Source organism: Dermacentor variabilis, chromosome 4, assembly GCF_050947875.1.
Source record: "Dermacentor variabilis isolate Ectoservices chromosome 4, ASM5094787v1, whole genome shotgun sequence".
NCBI lineage: Eukaryota > Metazoa > Arthropoda > Arachnida > Ixodida > Ixodidae > Dermacentor > Dermacentor variabilis.
In genome coordinates this window covers 69,244,391-69,270,185 of record NC_134571.1, presented here as the reverse complement: position 1 = coordinate 69,270,185, position 25,795 = coordinate 69,244,391, and the positions used below count along the sequence as shown (strand labels likewise).

Sequence of the window (25,795 nt, the reverse complement as noted above, 5' to 3'; positions counted from 1 at the left end):
GCAAGCGACCTATTGGAACGACTATGAGGCTCCTGCGTTCCTTTGTGTGTGTTTTTAGAGCGCGCCTGATAGGCGCCCGTTCATGCATCGGCGTCGGCGTCCCTCGTAATCGAGCGAACAAGCGTAGCAAAGGATGAAAGAGCGAACGCGGAGCACAGGGGGGATAAGAGACGGCGATAGCCAAGCGACCGGGTGAAAAAAGCTATGATTTCCAAATGTTTATTCTACTGTCGATGTTATGCATATGTATACATACGAAACGCCAGCACGAAAAGAAAAAGAAGGGGAGGGGAGAAAGGAAACCGACAACATTCAGCATGAGTGGCACAAAGCGATATCAGTAAGCGCCTAATCACCAACCATTTCAAAAACTTAGCTCTTTTTTGGTCAATGTAAGTGATGGCATGCTTATACACTATTCTCCTGCACGATCAATCTTGACCGCCTCGATGATCTCTCTGACACTCTGATGCTTATGTCGAGAAACAATCCTGCTTCTTTCGAACGAAGTAAGCGAGGAAAGCGTGAGGAGGAAAGCGGGGGAGGAGGGGACAGCGGCACTATGCGACGGAAAGCCGAGGAGTAGGGTATGGCGAAAGCGTGAGAAGAAAAGCGCAGTGCCGTGCGAGACGGGCTCTGCGGTGACGATGTCTACGAGATGGCTGCAGAGTAGCGCGCGTCATTTGTTCACCGATGACGCCACCTACACCATGTATGGAGACAAAGCACTGCATAAGTGGAAATCTGTCTGTGGCGGCTGCTATGAATCGCGCCCGCGCCTCACCTATGCGCTGCCTCTCGTGATATCCAGATTAGCGAGGCAATGGCACCAGACTTCGCTTCGTTTGCAACGCGCCGCAGGAGACGGATTGTCCAAGCCAGCCAATATATCGCGGAATGAAAACACGTAACTAGCTACGCTCAAATCTAACCTCAGGGGGTGTCGTTATCGTCGGTGACCTTTTTTAACAGCGAAGCTGTTCTTGCTCGGCGTAAAATGGACCGCGTATGACAAAACTCCACCGACGCCCACCGACGGAGACACTTCGCGTAGCCGGTTTCACCGCCGCACTGAGATTTGCGCATGCTCGGTGATAACGGTTAGGAATGCGCTTGAGCTTCATATGAAAGCGCGTGCTCGGCAGCGCTCTGTCAGTTAACTCTATGGGGCGGCCTAGGAAAGGTCGTACTGCCGAAGGAGAGGTTGCGCACCGCGAAGCTAGACTTGCTGCAATGCGGGAGAAATAACGGCAATGACGGTCCGACCCGACCTACTTGGCCCGAGAGGCCGAAGCCAAGAGGTGGCGACAACGCGGAGAAGCAGAATGAGAGAGAGCCAGGATTGCTGCGAAGCATCGACGATTACGCCAAGGCCTTGCAGTGCGGGAGGCCGAGTACGAGCGACGCTGAGCTCACGCTTCTACTGAGGGTGCCACTGCTCGGCTTAACACGAGTTCATCTCGTCGGTGTTTTGACATTCCTGCCGAGTGTACGATCGACTGTGTTTGACTCGAACCTATCGACCCTCGACACGGTTCGGTCTGTCAAGAAACGTGCACAAGGCATGTGCATGCTGCGACCACGACGAGATGTGGTTCTATAGGAATTGTCCAGAAATAGTCTTACGCGGGAAGGTGCCGCAGTTCAGTGTGACAAACGGCTTCAAGTATCCACCCAAGGCCAGCGGGACTACTGTTTTTGAGCGAGGTGGAGGAACGAATATTAACCCCTCGAAAACCTTTCATGAACATTCGACGACTAACGCATGTCCTTGGTCAATATGGCATACGGCGACAGGTGACAAACGTCCACAGAGTTTCCGGTGTTGCGTGGCTGGCAAGACGAAGCGGGGTGTGATGACGACTTCCTCTAGACCCTTCTGGGTTGGCTGAATAAAAGGCTTCCGTCATCCACGTTGATGAGTCTACGTCGCTCAATAAACGGGCAAGCTTGCACTCGGTCGTGCGAACTGGTCAATCATAGTGGCTAATAATTGGTTAAAACTACTTGAAGCCAAGTTTCAATCTAGCAGTAGCCAAGTTACAACCTTAGCAGCAGCCAAGTTACAACCTACCAGTAGCCAGAATAGTCCCTAATCGACCAGCTTCGCTGTTTCAAACCTCGCGCGACCGAACGCGAGCTTGCCCATTTATTTTTTATTTTTTCATGTCCCTCTCGTTTTATGTATGTGTGGTACTTTTTGGACACATTTCACCCTTGCGCCACAAGACACTACATTCATCATTATATGTGTGGGCATTTTTTCTTTGTCGTTCTGTCTCCCCTTACCCCTTCCCCAGTGGAGGGTAGCAAGCTGGATGTCTATCTTCCGGTTAACGTCCCTGCCTTTCGCACCTCACATATATATATATATATATATATATATATATATATATATATATATATATATATATATATATATATATATATGTCTCTTGTAACTGTTAAGTGAAGCACACATGCAAGGACCCGACAGCATGTACTGGAGAGAGGAGGTCCCCCAGAAAGAGCACATCCACCTTCAAACACTCCGATCACTTCAACGAAGTGTCAAGGAGCTAACCATGGGACTCCCCGCTACTTCTGCAATATTTTTTCTATATCTGAAGTATAATTACAATTTTCGTAAGAAACAATCGCTAGTGATCGCAACACGCCTTATGTATGTGATGATGCTTGAAATTATTAGCTTTTACGTAGCATTATCGTAACACTCATTTTGTTATGCATGATATGATAATTAAACTTGGTAAGCATTGATACAATGAATACATGTTTTGCTTTTCGTCGGTAAAGAGGGCCCGTACTGACAATAAGCTCTTAAACTAGAATTGTTCGTCAGAGCGAATTCCACCTAATCCTGACGCTGGACACATCGTTAGCAAAGGTGACCGACCAATGGGAAATAGTACTTACGAACAAGGTTCGCGAATTCGGTCCCAAAAGCGCGCTTTTAAGAAATGGAGCAGTAGAAATGCCTTCAACCATATTGACCTCCAGGACATAATGTAGCGCCAACATGCTAACTTCACTAGCATGGAAGGCGACATAAATGAGCAGGTCTTACACAGAAATGAAATTTCCCCGCTGTCTATAAACGTGATAGCATTTATGGGCCCGAATTGCTTGAATTAGCCCGGGGCAGTCGTTCTGAATGTATGTCGTTCTCGTTCACGCGTATGGGTTCGCACTAGTATGCGTAGCCCAATGCTTGCTGACGAATAAACACTCTTGGTGAGCAATGCTTTACGTGCGCCCTACGCGTCAGTGACCGTAAGGTCACCCCTTAATCAGTTGTTTAAGTTTAATGTTTGTGTGCTGCATGTATTTGGAATGTAGTTTATCTCTCAGATATTTAAGCATCACTAGAACATCACAAAGCAAGGTATACGCACTATTGCATATTATAGGCATACTGTATCGTAGAAGTCTGCTATATCTGACGGCGTTCATGAGTCGGATCTCGTTGCTCGGGCATGCGCCATTCGCCGAAATCTTGCTTTTCAAAGAACTCTTTCTTCGTTTGCTCCAACTCGTCCGCACTAACAGGCGCTGGACAATAAAGCACAAGACGCAGCCCATCCACAAAAATAAAGAGAAGGGCAAAAAGGCTGTTGCACTGCATCGATCTCGGCAGGTGGGCTAGAAAAGCAAGGCCGACTCCTGGCGTCCGCGTGGCCATTTGTCGATGATTTTGGGCCGACCGCCGTGTGAAGGCGCACCGGTGCATGACAGGCGGCATAAAAGACAAAACACACAAAAATATCAATGCAAGGTTCCCTATATACACCCAAGAAAGAAATATGTCGCCCTTGACAGCTTTCAGGTGGTTCCCTGCTCAGGTCGATACACACTGGTCGATGCAGAAAAACACGTGGTAAGTATCAAAAGGGAGCGTCTGCCCTCATGCCTTGGAGTACTTGTCTTAAGCGACGTTCGCCATCTCCAATCAGGCGCATTCGTTTGGCTCGCTTGCATAATCAAACAGGCGAGAACTGACATTGCTTAGCGATTAAAGTGACCTGGGAAAATACTGCTTTCAGGGACAATATTCCGCGTGAATATTGTTGTAGGAGAAAAGAATTAGCGAAAACAACAAGTGCAAGAAGAGGATGGAAGAAAGAAGCAGAGAACCTTCTGGTAACTGGTGGCCCGTAATGCATTCGTAATGAAAGGCGACAGCGTAACCTACATTTGCTGTTTTTGTGCGTCATGGTGACAACAGTCAACCAATCAACACCGTGAGACAATATGATGCTTCGTCCTGTGCGCATTCAAAGACTTAAGAACCGTACGAAATTCCTCGGCCATTAAGGAAAACAAAGCTGTGGCTTTTCAAGTTTCCCGTCAGCTTTAGAGGATCTCACCACAGGAATATGTTTGACCGAAATAGTCGCACTTATGTTTAGCCCGACAAGCGCGATCAAATTTACTCGATAATTATTTGTAGCGTCTTCCGAAGTTTCAACAGATCTACTCTGTCATTCATTCATTGTCTAAAGACTGCAGTCCACAACACATGCAACTGCAAACCTAACTCGGCAATCCACATTTCTGTAAGTCTGATACACCAGGTAATGCAGTGTCGATTGTCGACTACCTAAAATTTCACCGAAGTCGAAGTTTTTATGGCGCATTGGGAAGTGTGAAACTTTATGCGCTTTAGAACGCTTTATCTTTAGAACGCTTCATATATGAAATAGCGCTAGCAGTATTAAGGGTTCCAGAAATGCGGTTAGAACAAGTGAGCTTCCGTGTCCTTGATTTGAGTACGATGGCCACCTGCAGAGACGACAATATACACCCTCGAAACGTCTCAGTGCAGCGGCAGAAGTGCACAGGCCTTTCTATTCTTTCTTTCCTTTTTACATGCTAACAGGAGGGGTGACATAACCAATTAATTTGCATTGACCATTTGCAAATGAGGTAACATGTTTCGTAGAACAATTATTACATGAGGCCGTAATGCGCTGCAAATGCAAAAAATATGTCTCCGTTCACCTTCATTGTGGCTGTGTCAATATACTGTATGCTGGCTCGTAAACCTTAGTTTGAACGTACTCGTACTCGCAAAGGTACTCATGAAACACTGCGGCTGCTGTAAAAAAGTGAAGAAGAAACTACTTATTTTCGAGGAGATAGAATACCGATGTCAGACTTCCGCTGCACACCACCAATGCATATGTTAGCATGCACTAGTGACATTTGGAGGCTTCCTCGAGTCGAATAAAAGCAATGGTGTCCAGACAGCATGATCTCGCGTCGAGCGATTCCTGTAGCGAATAATGATCACTGCCTGCTTTCAGTTTTGTTACAGATGTGCACGGGTCCAGGAAAGCTCAACAATCACGTACAGTTAAGAACAAAGGTTTGAAGTGCGAAGGAACTGAATTATCTGCCGGTATAACCTTGCTGCCATGAAATGAAAACTGAACCCTGAATTTTTTGGATGCGAAAGCCGCAGTGCCCCTGTCATAGTGTTACTGTAGGCTTACACGTGGAAGTCAATCATTTTGTCAATCGAACAAACAAAGCATGTCTTATTATTCACACCTGGCCTCACGAACTTGCCCACTATGTTTTTTTTTGTGTCAAGAACTTTATTAATCATTAAGAGTGCTTTTGTGAGACGGCAATGAGATCAGGCAAAGAAATCTGTAGTCGGTGTGGCCCAACATCTGCCATGTCCCATAGCGTCAAAATTTTGTCTCCGGTGCTATGCAGCGCGGTAGCAGCAGGGGTGGTGAGCGAAATTGGGAGGAGGAGGGGGTTGGGGGTAACTGTAGACAGCGCTGAGAAATAAGTTCTGAGCAGGCCACAGTTCACCACACCACATTTTCCTGTTGGACATGATACTTGTCTCGTTCATTAGGCATAACTTCATTCTTCAGAAAGTTGTTTTGAACCTGCTGCAGTAGTCTTGTGGCTATGGCGTTGCGCTGTTGAGCTCGACGTCGCGTGGTGCGACTCTGGCCGCAGCGCTCAAAAACGGCCGTGTACATGGATTTAGGTGCACGTTAAATGTTGCAGGTGGCAAAAATGAATTACGAAATCGTGCCCCATAATCATATTGGGGTTTTGACTCGTAAGAACCTAGAATTTAATTATTTTCTACACTTGATTTAAGACACTCGCTCTTTGTCTCTTGTTAGCGACCAAGCGGCATGCTAAAAAGCCTAGGATTGTAAATACTATAACAATAGATAATACGAGGCCATGTATCTTATAGCGACAGTAACAGTATATAACCTAATCTTCCTCTCCCCACCTTCCCACAACCACCACCACCACTTCCGCATACGAATTTAATGCATGTTCAAACGTCACCTGTATGCTACCTACTTTTTATTGACTAAACAAAACGTAGGGGGCACAGAAAGAGGCAGGCTTGAATTTGAACTTAAGGCTTCCTTGCTCGTTCAGAATGGATCTACCTAAGGGCTATCGTCGCACTAAAGAGTAACTATTATATTGAGAAATATGGGTTCTTTTTATAGCGTGCTACGTACAGCGAATAATTCCTCCCGCTAGAACGCATCTGCAGGAAGTCTCCGATTCACCATCAGCGCTAAATTCCCCTGCTGAGACTATCCGGCTTACCCCCTAGGTTCTGTCACTATCCGCTCACATACTACTGCTTTCCACCAAGAAAAAATAAGAAAAGAAGGGAAAACGTCAAGATGAAACTCGTGCGTTACGTTTCCTGAAGCGGCAGTGCGCTCCCAGTGCTGCACTCACCCGTGTGGCAAGTGTCGGAACTTCTCGTATCCAGCGGCCACGTAGCGCTCGTTAGCGTGCAAGTCGTCGATGGACGAGACCCGGTGTCCCTGGCGAGGCGTGTAGATGCTTCGGATGGCGCCGAAGCTGGGCCGTATCCGTTCAGTGAGTTTCTCGAGCAGCGACTCGAGGCTGCGGTAGTGCCTCTGGTTCACCAACGTCCTGAGCGGCTCGAAGTGTTCGTCACCATTGAGAAACATGTACACCCAGCGCGAGTCTGGCATCTCAGCCAGCGCGATCCGCGGAATCCGGTGGTTGTTGCTGTCCTCATCGCTGCTCGTCGCTGCCATCTGACAGCGCGCCCAGTGCAACCTGTCTTCACGCCGATCACCGTTACTTTTGTTCTTTTGCCTGCTGTTGAGACTAACGCATCGAATGGGGGTATTCTTATTCAACGCAGGGGCGGTGGTTGCAACACATTGACGTGCGATCCAGACAAGGGTACGTGATCGGCGCTCGGCGTTGACGAGTCACGGTCGCCGTTGTTGATGGTATTGCGCAAGTCTTCGACGTGCACGTTTCATTACTGACACATTAGAATGCCGGGCGGGCCGCGACCCCCACCAGCCGCCCCGAGAAACTTTGACATCGAGCAGCGAACGCTTAAGGCTGCGAACAGCAGCGATCTCGTTGCCGTAACATGCTTTCCATATAAGAGCAGTCGTGCATGCGTCAATTTCCGGCGTCCCGTCTGCAGCGAGCCTTTCTGCCAACACGGCACCACCACGCACGCGGCGATCAAGCGCTTACCGACTCGCACCTAGAGCGAACTTCGACACTGACAGGCGCTGCACTGGCTTGGAAACCCTTTGCTTCGCCGTTCCACGGCGCTGGCCCCGTGGTCTCCTAGGGAACGGAGGTGCGGCGGCTACACCGTTCGTAGAGCGTCCTGGGCGAGAGAAAAGCGAGGGAAGTGGTACGAAAGGGAGAAAGGCAACCGTGGCTGAGGCGAAAACGAAGTCGGTGGCGCGGAGCGCTCACCTTTCCACCTTCCAATGCTCTTTTTCTTCCCTCTCGTTCTCTTTGCTCTTTCTTTCCCTCTCTCAGCCCTTTCACTCTCAGGACTCCGACCGCGGCTTGTGAACTTAGTTTTGCTGCGCGAAGAGCGAAACTGCGACGCTTGGACGCTCTGGAGCGCGCGTAAAGTGGTCGCGCGCTGCTGCGGTTTTTCCCATCCAAGGCTTATGCAGCCAGTTGTTTTCCGAGAAAGTTGGCGGGCCGCTGTGCAGGATTGGTTACTGGGTTACCCGTCCCAGTTATGCATTCTAGGAATGAATGTCTCCTTATGTATGAGCTTCACTGAGCTTCTTTAGCAGAGGGGGAGAGAGAGAGAGAGAGAGAGAGAGAGAGAGAGAGAGAAGTGCAGACAAATGGATTAACTGGTTCTTTCTCAATATTAATGTCTACGTGAAAGCTAACGTAGATTCGCTTCCTCTTTCTTCTCATTTGGGGTCATAAATGAGCCGTAAAGCATTTTTACTGTTGTCCTCGTATAAGTCGTCGTCCAGATAGGGTGGTCGTGCAACATCACCGGCACGTTTAAACCTTTATGGAAAGCAGCGGACAAGAAAGTGATGTATCAGGTAAAAAGGAAAAACGTCAGTTATTGTTACTTCATACCCCAAAGGAAACACAAAGTGATAGATTTGGATTGTAAAACTTTATTTGTCCAACAGATGTAGGGAAGGCTTTAAGTCTTCCCGCCTAGACGACGGCCAGGAGTCCTTGGACCCTAGCGGCGATTTCGGCCAGTTGGACGGTCTTCAGTTGAGTCTCCGGATCGGAGCTGAGTGATAGAAAAAATTTTTGTACACGCAGTTTTTCTGTTGCAGTTGTTTGCATATCTTTATTATAAAGTTCTTGGTGCACCATATGTAGCTGGGCGGAGAGATAATGAAAAAAGAACTTTTATATGTGCACTTCATGTGCAGAAATATGCACTGCTCATCAAGTGCTGGAGTGAAAATAGAGACACGTACAGTAACTATGTGAGACCAGCTGTAGCAACATCTTCGTCGGGTTTGAGTGTTTCGAGTAGACAGCTCGTATATAGTCTAGAAAAAGAATGGGGGAACACGCCGGTACCTTTAAAGTGAAAGGCCTTTGGTAGTTATGATGAAAAGAAGTGCGCTTGTCGAAACTCTGGTACTCAACAAAGGTGCACGAACCCCCTGGTTCAATAATTCTTGCAAATTCATTTCGCTAATCAAGTAAAACAACCAGAAAATATTACCTGAAAAAAAAGGCATTTGTTGGCAGGTCGTTAGTATTAGTACGAGTACAATGCATTGAAGAACACATGTTTTAGAGCGACTAAAAGCTGAGCAAGTTGACAGGTACTCATATTACTGGAAAGACAACAGAAATCCAGGTGACGCTTGTATTGTCTTTTTCGTTCCTTGTTACGTCCGTGTTTGCACGCCTGCCTTTCAGAACAACTAGCCTTGGCGTGGATCATTTGAGCGAGAGAGAAAATAAGAGAAAGCAAGGGATGCAACTCTTTCTTATCTCTCAGGTGCAGAGTTATCGATATCCACGAGAAGTATAGGCACATTGTTGCACGTTGTTGATTGTTCAAAAGAGCAAATAAAGATGAGTTAGTTTTGGTTCGATAAAATACAACTATGATCAGACGCCTGACAGCTGAAATACGCAAATATCGCGTGCATGCATAGATAGTGTCGGGATTGGTCAATCTGATACTTGAGTGCCTTGTTAAGTAGCATGTAGGCGAATATTCTTGTCCCGGAGAACTTCTCTATCTTTAGATAAAGTGCTCTCTTTCTTTTTCTCTCTCTCTAACCCACACGTATTGTTTTTTTTTTTGAAGCATAGATCGATCGGCTAACAAGCCCCTTTCTATTTTAGGAACAGCCAGACATTTGTTTACCATATTCTGCTTGACCCTTTCTTTATCTGGAAGGGGCTTGAAATTCTTAATTCAATTTTTTTTCTTCTTGTTATTGTTTTGACAAATGAAGCATTATAAGTTTTAAAAAAATGACAACCTTAGCTACCTTTGACGTTGAACATGAACGAAGAGGCATCTGAAGATCTTAAAAAGTTATACAATTACGGAAATGATCCGATAAAGGTAACATTGGATTTCGACGTACCGATTCTACAGACTACCAATGGAATTCCAAGCCCTTTTTCACTGCGGTTTCATGAAGAGAGATTGTTCCTACTTTCTCTGCCTCACTTTGGATATCAGCAAGCGATGCAAGGCATGTAACTAATTCATCAACAAAAGCACAAATGTAAAAACCTGGGGCGCAAAATCAGCAAAACTAATAAAATAATCATGCATCAGTTGACGACCCATGTATTTCCTGCCGTGTGTGCCAAGGAAGTTCATCAATCGAACTGCATCAGTAGTTTACGTTACATCTCAACTGCATGTCATTACAATTCGAGTGACCATAGCAGTCTTTGCCTTGGTCGTCGCGTTTCGTAGTCAACCGTTGCAAAGCGTGTCACGCTGTTGTTTCCAGGCCGTAGGGGATACGACCTACTGAGCTTACCATGTTCGGGCCTGCGCAAGCAAGTATATCTACCACGCTCGACTTCACTAATGCATGGTTGTGTTCATCTGCCTAACTTGCCACAGGCCACTATACTGGAAAGAGGGAGGAAAGGCGGACCGGGGAGCTGGCCGCGCATTCACGTTTGGCGGAAGACGCGACGAGATTCATCATGAGCCCGCCAGGCAGCAGACCGTGACACTGCGACGGGCTATAGGCTCGCGCTCATAGGGAAGCTTCCCTCTTCCCTTGCTCTCCCAGCCCAACGCATTCCCCCCAAGACTACCGCCGCCGCCGCAGCCGCCACCTCCACTACCATCGCGGAAAGCATGAGAGGGTGGCTACGCTTTGGTCACCGCGCATATAAGTGATAAACAAAATAAGATTCGAGCGAAACAACGAGCGCTACTGATATAATGTAGCAGCCGGCGAGAAAGGTAAAACCGAGAGGAAATTTGGGTCAGAGGTCGCTGAACCCGCGTCGACTACCTGGGACTACCGCGTTTCCTCCCCCTTCAGTTCTTCTGCACCCTCTCCTTTACTTTCTCGGCTACTGGGTTCTGCTTTACTCTTCTTTTTCTTTTCTACCTTGTTACTCGCTATTCTCCCCACCTACGAAGCGCGCTTTGGTTGAGCCCATTAGTGTGATCACACCGACGGGAAGGAGTGAGAGGGCGAGAGGGGCGCTGGGGAAGCGGCAATGAATTCAGTGGAAGCAAAATACGAAAAGCTGGGCGTTTCGCGCGGGGCGGGCGTATGCGACGACGACGCTGTCAGCGGAAGCGGCTGTTCTCAGTACGCTAATGACGCGCTTTTACGTTTTTGTTTTCGATGATATTTAGATTAATCGAGGAATTCACCGATTCATTCGAAGGACGGAGATTAAGCCACGGCGTACATTGAAGGCCATAGCTTCAACGAAGGATGTTAAGCTGCTGCATCGCGCTGGTTCTGCGGGCACATTGAAATACAACAACGTGCATTGGTTGCGCATACAGTCAATAGTTGGCTTAAAGAAGCACACAAAGCCTGTGCGTCATCATGAAAAGGAGGATAATAGATGAGTATATGTACAGTGGTCTCGTCGCAATTGGAAAGTTGCACGAGCCGCTGTGCTTTATGTCGATACAAAAACAGTTAGCGTTGGTAAAAGCGGCGCCCAGCCACTAGCGACACAGTACAAAACCGTTTTACTCTTACTATTGCCGCCATTCCGGAGTAGCTTTAATGAAAAAGACCAAGAATCGACCAGATTTTTCATTACGCCGCAAATATGCTCGCCTCTACCTATACCATCAAGTTCATTGCTACAACCATGGGATGAAGGAACTGTATACCCCACCTTTCTGCGTTTCAGCCCCTTCTGACCACAGATATAAAGTTGGCGTGCCAGCCTGCCAACGAAAAGGTGCCATAATTCTTTCTTACTCCGCACATGTGTCAACTGGAACTACCTTCCAGTTTCCATCGTTCACATCCCAGACGCATCTTCATATCTTCATTCAAAACAGCAGTCTACCACGCTATCGCATAAGATTTTATTTCGTTATTGTCTCCAAATTTTTTTTGCTACCCCTCCTTTCTGCAGTGCCTATGGGCGTTGAAAGTATGTGTAATAAATAAATGAATAAATAAATAAATAAATAAATAAATAAATAAATAAATAAATAAATAAATGATACATTATGACTAACTAATTTATTTCTGAAGGGTTAAACAAGTACATTGGCGCGTTGGCACATTCCGCTGATGTTCAATATTATAACGCATTGCGACGCGCAGGTAGGCGAACGGTCAATGCGGTGTGGTGGGCGTGAGCTTGCATGTAGCGCACGTCCAGTGTACTTGTTTCTTTCTCTCTCAGTGTGAATGAATGCAAGTCGTCATGGTGAAATTTGTAGCACACACAATAGAAAAGGACGCAGAGAAGGTGGGCACACGAGCGCTTACTCACAACTGTTTATTTTTTGGAAAGAGACAGAACATAAAAGCACCAGTTATCTGCACTGGGAATGGGCAAAACTAACCATCAATTTTCATATAAACAGATTACAAAGGTTCAAGCAGTATTCAAGAATGCAAATTATTTGTCAGTGATAGCAACCGATGGTTGACTGATGCATTCTTCAGCGTACCTTCTAATATGGAAGCTTTCTGTAATTTCACATGTTAGTTTATTTTTATCCGAAAAGAAAATGTCAGTGTCAGGAAATACCGGCTCACAATGACATAGGTTACAATGGTCAGACAGGTGCGAATAATTTTGCTTTCCGAGAGAATGTTGATATTCTTTTAGACGAGTGTTTATGCACCGACCGGATTGTCTGTCCTACGTCCATGTTGTCACATGTTAACGTAATCCGGTACACAACACCTATTCTGTATAGTGTGAATTTTTGATCTACTTCAAAACCACAGCTGCATTTTCTTTTTCTAATGTAAAACGTTTTTAAAACAGCTTGGCACAGTTTTTTCCCCTTGTTACGAGCGCTGAAAGCCACTTCAACGCCAAACCGGCGGGCAACATTCTTTAGCACACGTGAAAAATAATGAACATAAGATAAAACCGCAAGGCGTTTTCTCTTCGTGCTCTGCCTGTTCCTTGAATCTTTTGTTTTTGCACTCTTTAATATCTCAATTACTTTCTCTGCCGCTCTGCCAATAATATGTTCCGGGAATCCCACTGAAGCTAGCTGTGTTACCTGCTGAGCGAAGCTTTCATAGTAAAATATTTTTGCGCGCACAATTGACAAGGAGACAGTGAAGGGGGGACACACGAGCGCTCACACACACACGAACACACACACACGAACACACGCTTCTGAGCGAAGCTTTCTTTCATTTGGTGGCAACAAGATTTTGCCAAATCCACCCGAAGGCTCGACACTGCTATTCCGCTTTTTACAATCTTTTAATGCCCTGATTTGTATTGTAATGTAGGCTTTTCCGATCTAGGGTTGTACATCCAGCATGTGGGGTCGGGAAGCAATCGCGAATACAAGTCTAAAAACTGTAGTTCGTCTTCTTTAGCTATCTCATGTGCAAACTTGAGGCCTAGGCTACCTTCCCGAAACACTTGCGGTACACTTACCACTATGCGGCCTTGTTCAGCCCCATCAAAAATAACCAAAATAGTCATCAATAACTCGGAAAAATTTTGCCAAACTTTTTAGTGCACTATGAATGTTTCGGTCCACACGAGCTAAGAAAATGTCGCTTAGCATAGGCGCTATCTTTGAACCTATGCATATACCAGATTTTTGCAAATATATTGCGTCATTCCTACCGACAAATATATAACTAAGATAAAAGAATGGTAATTCCATAAAACGTTTCACAGGTATTCAACTATCATTTCTAAATTAAACTTCATCATTACATTCGCAAATACAAATCTTTTACACTTCTCAACAACTGTGTGTGCGGAATCGAGTGAAATAAATCTTGTGCGCCAAAGCCGAAGGCGCCACATCCCTTTGTTTTGTCTTCCCTCAGATATTGAACAACCACCTCAGAATTTGATTGCTGACGGGTCTGAGATTCTTAAAGTGGAAAGCTCTCTTTCGATAAAAGATGCTACTACCTGCTGCTGCCACGTGTTTCTTTCAGCGACAATGACTCTGAATGGCTCTCCAGGTTTGTGGGTCTTGCATGAAAAAAAAAAAACACTTCAAGATGTAGGCCCTTCGTCTTCCTGACACAGGCACATAGACTTTCTAAATTGAGGAAAAGAAGTAAATCACTAGCGCGCTCTTTTTCTTTAGCGTGCTTAACATCTATTTTCTTGCAATTCTCATCAGCAGCTTCACAGACTGTTTGACCAAACATGCCATCAGGTAGGACAACAAGACGTCGTTCTTTATCGGCCACAAGAACACGCAACCCTCTAGGAGCCAAGTCCCCTGCTACTAGGTTGAGCCGATTGGGATTTGCACATGTAGTGTTTGCCTTCGCGATAGCGGCAACACATTCAGAAACACACCTTGCACGTTCTTCCTCAGCAACTAGTCGGGAGACTGTTTAAGGCTAGTAGCGCAGCTCAGGACGAGCAAACAAGGAAAGAGGTAGGGGTAATCAAAGGGAGCGGAAAACAGGGTGAGCGCTAACTTCCAACAGAAAGTTAGCGAAAGTTGGAAGTTAGCGCTCACCCTGTTTTCCGCTCCCTTTGATTACCCCTACCTCTTTCCTTTTTTGCTCGTCCTGAGCTGCGCTACTAGCCTTAAACAGTTATGACATACCAACTCGCCCAAACTGCCACGCTTTAGTCGGGAGACGCCTCTCGATGCTGCCAGATTCGCAGGTGGACACAGCGCTGGCTCCAGTGCCAACTTTGGCCCAAGCTGCAGAATCTTGTTGTCTGCTTCCGGAATAAAATTTTCCCCAAGACGTACCACTCTTCCTTCTGCAGGAGGTGCCTTCTTGACAAGCTCTACTCAGTAGGTAACTAGGCTAGCTTCAGCGGGATTACCGGAACACATTATGGGCAGAGCGGCAGAGAAGGTAATAAGATAGTAAAAGGTGCAGAAACAAACGATTCAAGAAACAGGCATAGCACGGAGAGAAAGCGCCTTGCGGTTGTACCTTACGTTCATTATTTTACACATGGGCTAAGGACTGTTGCCATCCGCTATGGCGTTGAAGTGGTTTTCAGCGCTCAAGGTACAAAAAAGAGTACAACAAGGTATAACAAGGCACAACAATATACAAAACAAGGTACAAAAACTGTGTGAAGCTGCTTCAAAAAAGTTTGATATTAGAAAAAGAAAATGCAGCTGCGGTTTTAAAGAATAATAAAAAATCACGAAATGCAGAATAAGTCCTCTGTAGCAAATTCCATTAACATGTGGCAACATGTAGTACATAGGACAAACCGGTCGGTACGTAGACACTCGTCTAAAACAACATCAACATGCTCTCGGAAAAGAAAATCATTTTCATCTGTCTGACAATTGTAACTTATGTCATTGTAAACCGGTATTTTCTGATACTGATATTTTGTTTTCAGATAAAAATAAACACGTGAAATTGCAGAAGCGTTCCATATTAGAAGGTGTGCTGAAAAATACGTCAGTCAATCATCGGTTGCTCTACTGATAAATACTTTGTATTCTTGAATACTGCTTGAACCTTTGTAATCTGTTTGTATAAACATTTATGACTAGTTTTGCACACGCTCAGTGCAGATAGCCGGCAATGTTATGTTCTGTCTCTTTCCAAAAATAAACAGTTGTGTCCAAGTGCTCGTCTGTCCAACTTCTTTGCATCTCTGTCTATCGTGCGCGCTACAAATTTCACTATGAATACTCAGCAACTCGCCCAACTATGAGTTCTGCTGCCAAATGCAAGTAGGTGAACCAGCCGGCGCTGCAATAAGCCTTGACAACGACACAGGCACAGGCTGAACCTTGTGGCCGGAACGCGCTGCTTCCTCGGCTGTTTCGCTGCCGAATGCCTCAATGCACCGGTAACCACTGAAACTTGATTCTGTGTGCATTACATACATATTGACAGCGCGGTGGTGAGATTCTACAATTATGGATAACATCCGTTCATGAACGCCATGACGTGCGCTTGACTGCAGAGTTTGTAGGACCACCTGGAAATTACAAAATATGGCCCACGGGTAAGGGGACTGATGATGGATGTAGTATACAACAGTGCCCCTGAGAGCAGCAAGTGCCAATGCGATTGATGTCGTGGTATAGGTGAATTTTCACGTGGTCGCCCTTTTAATAGGATGACCAAGCATCGGACGAGCTATTTGCGGTATAACCGAACCATCTGAAATACATACACGCAGTCACAATGGGCCTAATATAACTGCTGTAAAGTTACTTGTTTCGGAGCTACTTGTGGATAGCCGGCCTTCTTTCGAATTCTAGGATCATCAAAACTTGCGGCGAAGTGCCTGAGGCACCAGAAGACAGTCGGTGGTCTATCCACGGGCATGGAGCCTGGTATAGGCATGCACGGGCAGCAGCCACAATGCCTTAAAACACAGAGCCTTGTCTTCGCGTTGTCACAGAGGTTACGTGGTGAGATTGGGCGCAGCACAGGTGGCACATGTGAATTATGAGTGCTTCAATGTCTATGTGGTGTAGGTACCGCGTCTTAGGCAATCACAATTGTTGCGGCTGTAGAAACACGTCGAGAAAGGCCGACACAAAGTCGGAGTGCTAGGGCTTCCACGCTTTGTCGCCCGCAGAGATCATTCTCGGATAGGTTCGGCATCACCACGGGATTGTAGTAGAGAAACACTAAAGAAAGTGTTGTGCATAGTAGGGACTGACGATCTCTATCTTTTCTGAGTGACAAACTTAACAAAACTGCCCAATGTAAATCAGCTTTCTCTTGATGTGAGTGACATGAGGGTTGCAGGGCATGTGTAGTATTAGCCCTACAGGGCGAAGTTGAAAAGAGGGGTATTCTAAGCCCAACCCCATGAGACACCACGATAAGCGTAATGTTAATCAGTCAGGCCACTTTCACTGAGAATGAACAAAAAATAAATGTTCATGTGAGATATCATCGAACCCATCTAAAAACGCGGCCACCAAGTATTGCAGTCTGTTGTCACTTATGACAACCGCAATATTTGATGCGTATAGCCTATATGCTTGAGTAACGATTCGACAATCACAGCTAATTTTAATCAAACATTCAGTGAATTATCGAGAACAAGATGTAAACCATCACCATTGGTGCAACGCATGCGGATATCTCGTCGGTTTCGATGTGCGTACGCATGCGATATTTGCCTATTTCGGCTACCAGGCTTCCGATAATATCTGCTTCACCAGACCTCTTATTCAGCTTTGCTGACGCGGCAGGAATGCCCGCGCGCGCACACACATGCACACGTTAAGCCTGATATCTGTGCCATAAGCTGAAGTACCCATCTACCGAACAACTTTCCAACATTTATACCAGCTCCGCATAAAACTACGTTCTCCATAATTCTGTCATTGTAATGACCCAGATAGCGCTAGCTTATGTGCACTTGCTTAAGTTACTCAGACGTAACAAACAGTACAGCGTAATGACGTTGAAGCACGTTTTAGTGCATACGTAGGCCAACGAAACTATGTTGACCTTACAGAGGTGCAGGACTAACAAAAAATGCTTAAAAAATGACGATGAGGTCGAGACACCGACCCAGTTCTGGTTTGACCGAAGCGCGTATATGCAGGCACAGCCCACCCTTTATCTGCTCTCCTTAGAATGCGTAACGACAAAGCGCACGCACGTGGCAGGTACGTGGAGGGTCGCTTGGAGTCGCGGCGCGCTCACTACGAGCATTCGGTGAACGATTAGCGTAAAAACGAGGGAGCGAGCCCAGACCACTCGGCCTTGAAGGTGCGTTGCATGCTTAGAGGCAATTGGGCTTCCTTCCTTTTTCCTACGCAAAAGAGCCGGGTCAGCGCATGCGAACCGACAGACCTTGAGAGGAGCGCTGCAGCGCTGCTCCAAGAGTAGAAGTGCCGTGGTTCGAACAAAGACGGGTCCCGATTAATGCTTTGCGCACCTGTTTGGGTGAGCTTTCTTCAAAATGGAAGTGCAACTAAGGCGAGCGGACTACTTTCGCCTCCTGGTGACTGCGGCCACGTTACGACAGGGGCTACAGGGGCGAAGGCGTTCGCGAACCCAGATTCGAAGGATGTTTAGCAACACCGATAAATATAGAAGCGCTGTGGCACTGGTTGCAACGCTTACGCAAGTTCACGTCGCTTTCTATGTTTTTTTTACTATAACATGGTTAACCCAGCTTCTTACCTGCAAGCTTCAACAAATGTACACCACGCAAAGGACAATTAAAAAGTGCAATGATCCAAATCTCACTCCTTCATGGTGAATGCTTCTTCAAGGCTAATGAACCTTAGTGTTACCAATGCCGGTAATTATGACATTAATATCACAATTATATGGCCTTTGTATTGTGTTTAACAGGTCACCATCAAACGGCGAACGAAACATTTCGTTAGTGCCTTTCTTGAAGTGAGGCTTTTGAAACGTGTAGAGCTTTATTTATTTGCGTGTGCATCCTCCGAGCTAGCTTACTGGCCATGGCATTGCGCTGCTAAGCTTGAAGTCGCGGATTCGATGGGGGTGAAAAAAAAAAAACGCTCGTGCACCGTGCACTGAGTGCACGTTAAAAAACCGGAGGTGTTCGAAATTAGCTCGGGGTCTCCCACTACGGCGTGGCTCATAATCATATTGGGGTCGTGGCGTGTGAAACTCCAGAATGTAATTTTAAATATTTTTTAAAATCTTTCTGTTTGTGCGTCAGCGTTTTCTATATACTACCGCTTGCCATTTTTATGTACTTTGTAAAAACATCATTTTCTTTTTTTGCTGAATCATCTCCGCAGAGATCTTGTGTTGTTGCTGCAAGTTGAACCCTATTTTGCCTCATCAGGCAAAACTTGGGTCCCACATTCGCAAAGCTGTCTTTTTCTTTCTTAGTTTTTTGTCCCGTGCGCCGGCCGATTGCGACATAACGAACCAGATAATAGGGAATGCTCCAGGAAATGAGAAACGGATCTCATGAATGAACCAGTGCATAGTGAATACCGCGGAAATGTTTTGATTCAAAGGCCACTCGTCGTACGAGCAACAAATAGCATTGTGCTGTCGAGACAATGGACCACACGCAGCAGTGCGCGTCGTAATAAGAGGATCAATAAGAGCAGCGTCTCTACATAACGTAAAGCATGGAGCTCGGTTCGTCCGCTTTTACCATGCCCACTCTGAAATGCCAGGCAGTTCACTGAAGTCTGCCAGATCACGACATGGAAATGCCGGGTACATCAAAGTCTGGATCAGGATACGCGAATGATGGTGCGTTTCTGTTGCGAAAACGCACTTACGCTGCTGTACAACAGTCGCATCTCTCATACACTGCAATGTTCACATCTTTGTTTTGCTCTCTGCTGAGACAAGGGGCCGAATTCACAAAGCTTTTCGTTCGTAAGTGCACTTTTCGATTGGCCAGTCGCCTTCGCTGATGATGTCCCTTATCAGGATTGGCTGGAATTTGTTCTTACGAACAATTCTTGCGTAAAAGCTTTGTGTTAGTATGGGCTCGGATGGGTTACCAGCGTTAGGAAATGCGCAGTAGATGAGTATGTTTTCTATGATTTGCGGCATCACCTGACGTGATCAAAGCCGTCATTGTTCTGTATTCGAAAACTTATGTTTCCTCACGAAAGAAATATTTTGTCAAAATAAATGACAGGGGATGCGCTGGCCAACAACAAAAACTTCTTATGAATAAGAATATACCATCGTAATTAAGGTGCCAAATGTGTTCGCAGAGCACTTACTCTGAGCAAATCCCAGTACGGCAACTCCGAGGATGCCGTGCACGCTTTACGCGCAACTAGGGTCATAAAACAGGGTTACCTATTGGCCCGCGAAAACGGGCCGTGGTTGAGACCATCTAGAAGGACGCAAATAGCGTTCGCCGAGCAAAGCGACTGCACAAACGATAAACAATATCGGCGATGTTGACACAAGCGTATGTAATGAATGCTTGCGAAAAGCACCGGATCTTGTTGACCGTTCGCTGGCACTGGGCGATGCCGTGCTAAAGTTAGTTGCTTACCATGTGCGGTCGTCGCAGCACAACGTTGACCTCCAATGACTGCTCTGACGGTTTAACTTAAAGAAGCTCTCTAGATATGCGACTGGGATTAAAACGTATCACAAAATTTGTAGTCACGTTCTTTTGCGCAGTTGTATTGGTTTTTGTTATAAGCTTCTTGTTTGTTGCACTTTTACCTGCCTAATATGTGGCGCAGTGGACTGCGTCATTAATTAATTAATTCATTCATTCATTAAACATTTCGTTTGAAACCTTGAGTGAACATATGCTCATGTCGCAGTATGTGACGAACGACGAAATGTTTTCCATTTCCTTTTTTTTTTCATTTGTGAACCAGTCTGCCATTTTGTTTAAGACACTCTTTATGTTCTATTGGTACAGCTCTTTATTTCTTGTTTCGACTACGCTTGGTGATGCTTTCATTGTATTGTTGCTGTATGCTGTAACACACATTGCTTTCGGGCCATTGGTGAACACCAATGGTCCGAAAGCTTCACTGCTTCTGGAAGGGCCTGCACCATTTTGTAATATTGTAGAAGTTCATGAGGGCCTGGAAAGTGACTTGAAAATATGTAACTGGAGTAAGTTAGATTTTTTTATGATGTCTTCATAAAGGACAACTTCGAATGAATAAGTTCGGATGTGTTAACAGGCGTACATCACACAGAGGCAGGACGTTTGAAAATACGTAATTTTATATGAGTCTCCTTGAATAACTGCAGGTTTGCAAGACTCATTATGCAGAGATCAGCTTTTTGTTATTTCCACGTCGGTCAATAGGTATACCGTCGGATAATGCAGCTTTGTTGAAAATCCAGGGAAGTACTCATACATTTCTAAAGAGGATAAGACACGGTTGTAGCTTACGGTGCTAAGCGAGATGTTTAATTTTCGTGTTGTAGAGTCTGCGCTCTACCAACAGTTCACAACATCCCCTGCAGCGTGCGGGATTATATATTTACAACGTATTTAGGATTGTGACAGACCCAGTCCGACCATGGCTCACGGTGTAATTGGTACATAAAAATGTATACGCTGCAAAGCCTGCTTCAAATCACAAGTACTAACCACAGACAAGTTACCTTAAACAAACAAACATTTCTTAGAGTTTGAATTTTGAGAGAAAGGATTAACTGGAGTATCGGATAATCCTAGCGACTTTCCGTGGTAAGTGTTGTAAGTAAACTACATTATGAAGCCACGAGATAGACTTATTAAAATAGATTCCCACAGATTTTAAATTATGGGGTGTTACGTGCCATCGCAACAGATTTTAAGTAGCTCATGCACCAAGATATAAAAGATATGTCAATGCAACGTAGCTGGACAGAGTCAAGGTAATGTTGTTTGCCGTCTCTTTCAGATGCTGAGATTATTTTTTGCATTCTGCCTAATTACATAATTAGTCTTAATTAAATCTGGAATTTCTCAGATATTACAATAAGATAAAAAGTGTCAATAAGAAAATTAAAGAGCAACATGAGAAACTCCCGATACAGCATTCGGGTGCTCAATATGTGCTACACGAAAGAGTTTTTCCGAGCATGGAAAAGCTTGCGAATACACGCAAAGTGCCTCGAGCGGCCAGAAGCCGCAATTTTGCATGTATTCGCAGGCTTCTTTCAAGCACGGTAAAACACTTTTGTGTAGCAACTATTGAGCACCAGAACGCTAGCTGTATCGGGAGTTTTTCATGTTGTTCTGCAATTTTCTCGTTGACACTTTCCATCTAATTATAATATTTGAGAAATTGATTAATTATGTAAGACTAATTATGTAATTAGGCCGAACGCAAAAAAGCAACAATCTGAGTAACCCCAAGCGATGGCAAACAACATTACGTTGGTTTTGTCCAGCTACGTCGAATTCGCATATTTTTAAATCTTGGTGCATAATAGTTGGGACACCCTATATATTCGAAACAATGTATTTCACTCTTGTGTTCGGTTTCCTCATGCAGATCCTCTTGCGATGTTTATCTTATCCTTATTTTGTTAATCTAAAGGAGATTCATTGATACTTAGGGCGACAGCAGTCGCGCATTGCTTTCCGAATGCCTTGTAGACATGTCAGCCTTCCACACTGTCGCCCTTGGAAACACTATTTACAAGCAACAAACAGCCACATAACGCCACATTTCTTGCACGAAATCAACTTTACCAGTTTCTCTGTGGTGTTTCCTGGCAGGATAAACAAACTGAATCCTTGAGCCATGCGAACAGTAGCGTCCCAGGCAGAAAAGTGGCAAAAGAAAGGAACATTGGTAGTCGTTCCCAGCAATACCCCAGTGTCGTATGTCTCCATATACACAGGCGAAATTACTGGAACTTGTCTCCATTAGCGAATAACTTTCACGGTTCGTAGACACGAAAGAGTCCCTTTAATTTCAGTTCACAGAGAGACATCATGTAGGCCGTGCTGCGCCATGGGAGGCCGGGACAAGCTTTTTGCAACGAACCAAAGCAGAAACATGCGGCCACAGAGGGAAACGAACGGCTAGACGAGCAAGAGAATTAAATCGGTAAAGGCGCACAGCGACCGTTCTAAATGGCTGCCGGCAAACCCCAACTAATCAGGCGATCGCCCACCATTGGCGTCTCGAGCGATGGTCACATCCATGCAGCGCATCATCCGCTTTTTTTTTTCTTTTGTCTTCGGTGATTTGGTGGCAGTATACCTATAGAGCTGGCTCGTTGTTTCCTCTGGTTCTGCGAAATCTGTCCGGAAGTAGGAAGCGACCAAGCACCGCCGTCGAGGTGGTGGTGCTGCGTGGAGGGAAAAAGGGAGGGGGGAGGGGGGCGCGCAGCTCGCCAGACCGAACGCTGGTCACGTCCTGCGGACACTGGCTAGCTCTCCTGTGCGGTCGATGACGCCGCGACTAGCGACTATACACCAGTGCTCGCCGCCGGCGCTTAGACTGCGTCGGTGCCGCCGGGTTCACATCACTGGGTGGGGCCAGGTGGGCTTCCCAGACGGCTCGCTGACCGAGAGCCCCGACGACCGCCGTATAAGCGTGAGCGAAGGCGAGCGTCTAGCTTTACGTCATTCGAATGTTTCACTGCCGTAGCCTAGTCTCCTTTTGAAGCCTCGAGCGGTCGTTCACCTCGGTGTGCCTCGTAAGGCGGTATATAAGGAGTGGTATAAGAACGTGCCGCTAGATATTTATTACTCGATATGGTCACAAATGAGTTGTTTTAAGAAAAAAAAAAGGCATGAGCAGTAATGCCTTTTACTCCGACAAGTGGCAGAAGACCCTACGATGCCCGCTCCTACAAGACCAGCAATGGGCCGCCCAGCAGGCTCGCGCAGCGGCCGCCAGGTACTCCGTGACGGTCCTGCGTGGGAGACGCCCACAGCGCGCGGACGTGCGTCCCGCAGGACTTTTATTAAAGTTTGTCCAATCCAATCATGCACAATCCGCAGTACATTGACAACTATAGTTGCACGAACCGTAAATACACCTCATGCAACAATCACTATTGTGTTGAATCATTTGGAGACATTGAGGCACGCTTTATAACCACTGAAATCCATGACGAGTGGTACTGTGGCAACACGCTACCTTTCTCCACATCTGTAGCCCTCTACCGGGTGCAGTGCGAAGCGTCAGAGCGCTATGTATATCTGTAGCCACTCAACACATGTACATTCCTTATGCACGTTTGAATGAGCAGGTGTCGCTGTTGCATTAGCGCGCTCGATCGTCTAGTAATTCAGAGTCCCAGGTTGGTATCCTGAGAAAACCTGGCTGGATTTAGTTCTTTTACTTCTTTCAATTTAATATTGTCGACGTCAGAGACCAACAGCAACATTTAGAGTGCGCCGAAGAGCACTTAACGGCTCTCACTGCAAAATAAATTGCGCTGACTCGACGCAGCAACATCTGGGAAAGTGCGGGACAGGCCTTAAAGTTGCAGCGGATACGGTACAGTTGCCGACGATGATGGTGGTTAGTTTGTAACTGTACGCCGTCTTTACATAACACATTACACGATGACTGTGTCATTAGGGCCGCGGCGCGACAATAGTAGGGAGATTATATCAGGTATTCCATCGGTGCAACCCATCTCCGTGTTGTATTGACGAGGCATATCCCACAGAAAAACACTATGCGATGAAACGGGGCTTTGTAACCGGTGTTTTCAGTTATAGTGTGCCACCTCAGTCATGACACAGACACTACGTCACAGTGCCAATTCCCTGATGTTTCCTCTGCATACTACATATATTTGTATTTGTATACTACATATATTTGTATTTGTATATTTGTAATAGTTTTACGTTATAGCGACCCTGTTCCAAACTTTTCTGTTCCAGTTCTGCAATCAGCCCTCCGCGATTGGTCAAAAATTTTTTTGGGCCACCCCCACTTCACCAGTCTGTCACGCGACGTCACGAAAACCGCGATAGCTCCCCATCTGATATGACGTGTACACACTGATTATGCTTTATTTGACCGAACAAAACAAAAATAGTTATTTCTGAATCGACACCTTTTTTCCATTATCCTCGGCTATTGGTCAAAAGTTTTCGGGCTGAGCCCACTTCACCCGCCTGTCACGCGACGTCACAAAACGCAAGAACTCACCGCGTCAAAGTGACGTGTACGCGTTAAAGATGCATTAATATGCCGAACAAAACTGAATTTTCTTCTGAATAGCCGCAGGCTACCCAGTTCCGAAAAGAATAACAGATGGCTGCCGCCGATCGCTCAGGCACTACCTGCTCACACCTGCCGGAGAGTATCGGTTTATTTGCGTACAATAAACCTACCTGGGCGGCCGTGTAATGTTTTCGAGCACTTTCGGCACATTTATGACCTGGCTCTGCCAACTCTTCTTTTATGAGGATCCATCTTAGCTGCAATCTTAACCTTCCGTTACTTGCCGCCATGGTTTTCGACAAGCCACCTCAAGCTTAGTAAGGAAAAGCGGACCAATCGTGGACGCCGGCACCACCCTCTTCATCCGATTATCGATTTTCAATGCAGTGGTTCGGTCCCACCGAATCGCTCTCCACTTGGGCGTGCTCCTCGCCTCTTGTCAGCCATTTAGATAACACAAGCCGCTCAGTGTAGGCAATGTTGTTCGTTTTTCAATCAAACTAAAGTGACCTCCTATGAACGAGGGCAGCGTTTGATTGTTCTGTTCAGACAACCCTGCGGGCGACTGCCCGATGCTTGCGTAGGTGGTCGCGCAAATTTGACGTCAGGAGATTGGAATAAAAACATATTGGAATAGTTTTGCGATACAGGGCCCCATACCTCTCCGCTCGTTCACGGGCCCTCTGGACAGCAAAAAAATTCAATCACTCGTAATCCCGTAAGGTTTCATGGCTACTCACTTCGCGTGAATTGGCTGCGATGACACTACCCATATGGTGTCGATTTCAATGTGGATGTGTCGGTACGGAAAAAAAGAGCGTTTTACGCGTTCCGTGTTGCAGACATATCTCTTGCGGTGCCGCACCAATCCGGCCCAACCGACCACCCGATGGCGCACGTGCGTCGATTTCACATTGTCAATGAATGTGATTACAGTTGCGAGTGAAATAATGACCACCAATCAGGACAATAAATGAGTTTGCGTACCTTTCCTCTCGATGGTCACCCATCAAGACAATGAGTTCCTACTTTTGTTCAAAATTGTGTCATCTCCGTGTCGTGTGCCGAACAGCTTCGCTGGTCAAGCACCCTCACAGAGTGGAATGGCCGATGTTTTTGAATTCTGGCGCTACCGCGATGCGCTTATCGATGCCAGAATTTGCATGTCTGAACAGAAAAAAAATTCTATATCTAGGCACTTTAATGGAGGAGGCAGTACTAAACGGGGCATTGCGCTGGCGTTGGGAAATCTGCTAGATACATGCTCGTACTGCACTACACTTTTCA

The 25,795-nt window shown here is 46.0% G+C and overlaps 1 protein-coding gene across 1 annotated transcript in view; it reads right to left on the bottom strand.

The window, feature by feature from the left end:
- Nucleotides 1–7,076, bottom strand: part of LOC142579325 (uncharacterized) — a 40,432-nt gene extending 33,356 nt beyond the window's left edge. Inside the window, exon 1 of the mRNA XM_075689394.1 lies at nucleotides 6,739–7,076. Within this exon, the coding sequence (XP_075545509.1) occupies nucleotides 6,739–7,067 (329 nt within the window). The 5' untranslated portion in view covers nucleotides 7,068–7,076. The remainder of the gene's footprint in view (nucleotides 1–6,738) is intronic.
- Between the last annotated feature and the right edge of the window lie 18,719 nt (nucleotides 7,077–25,795).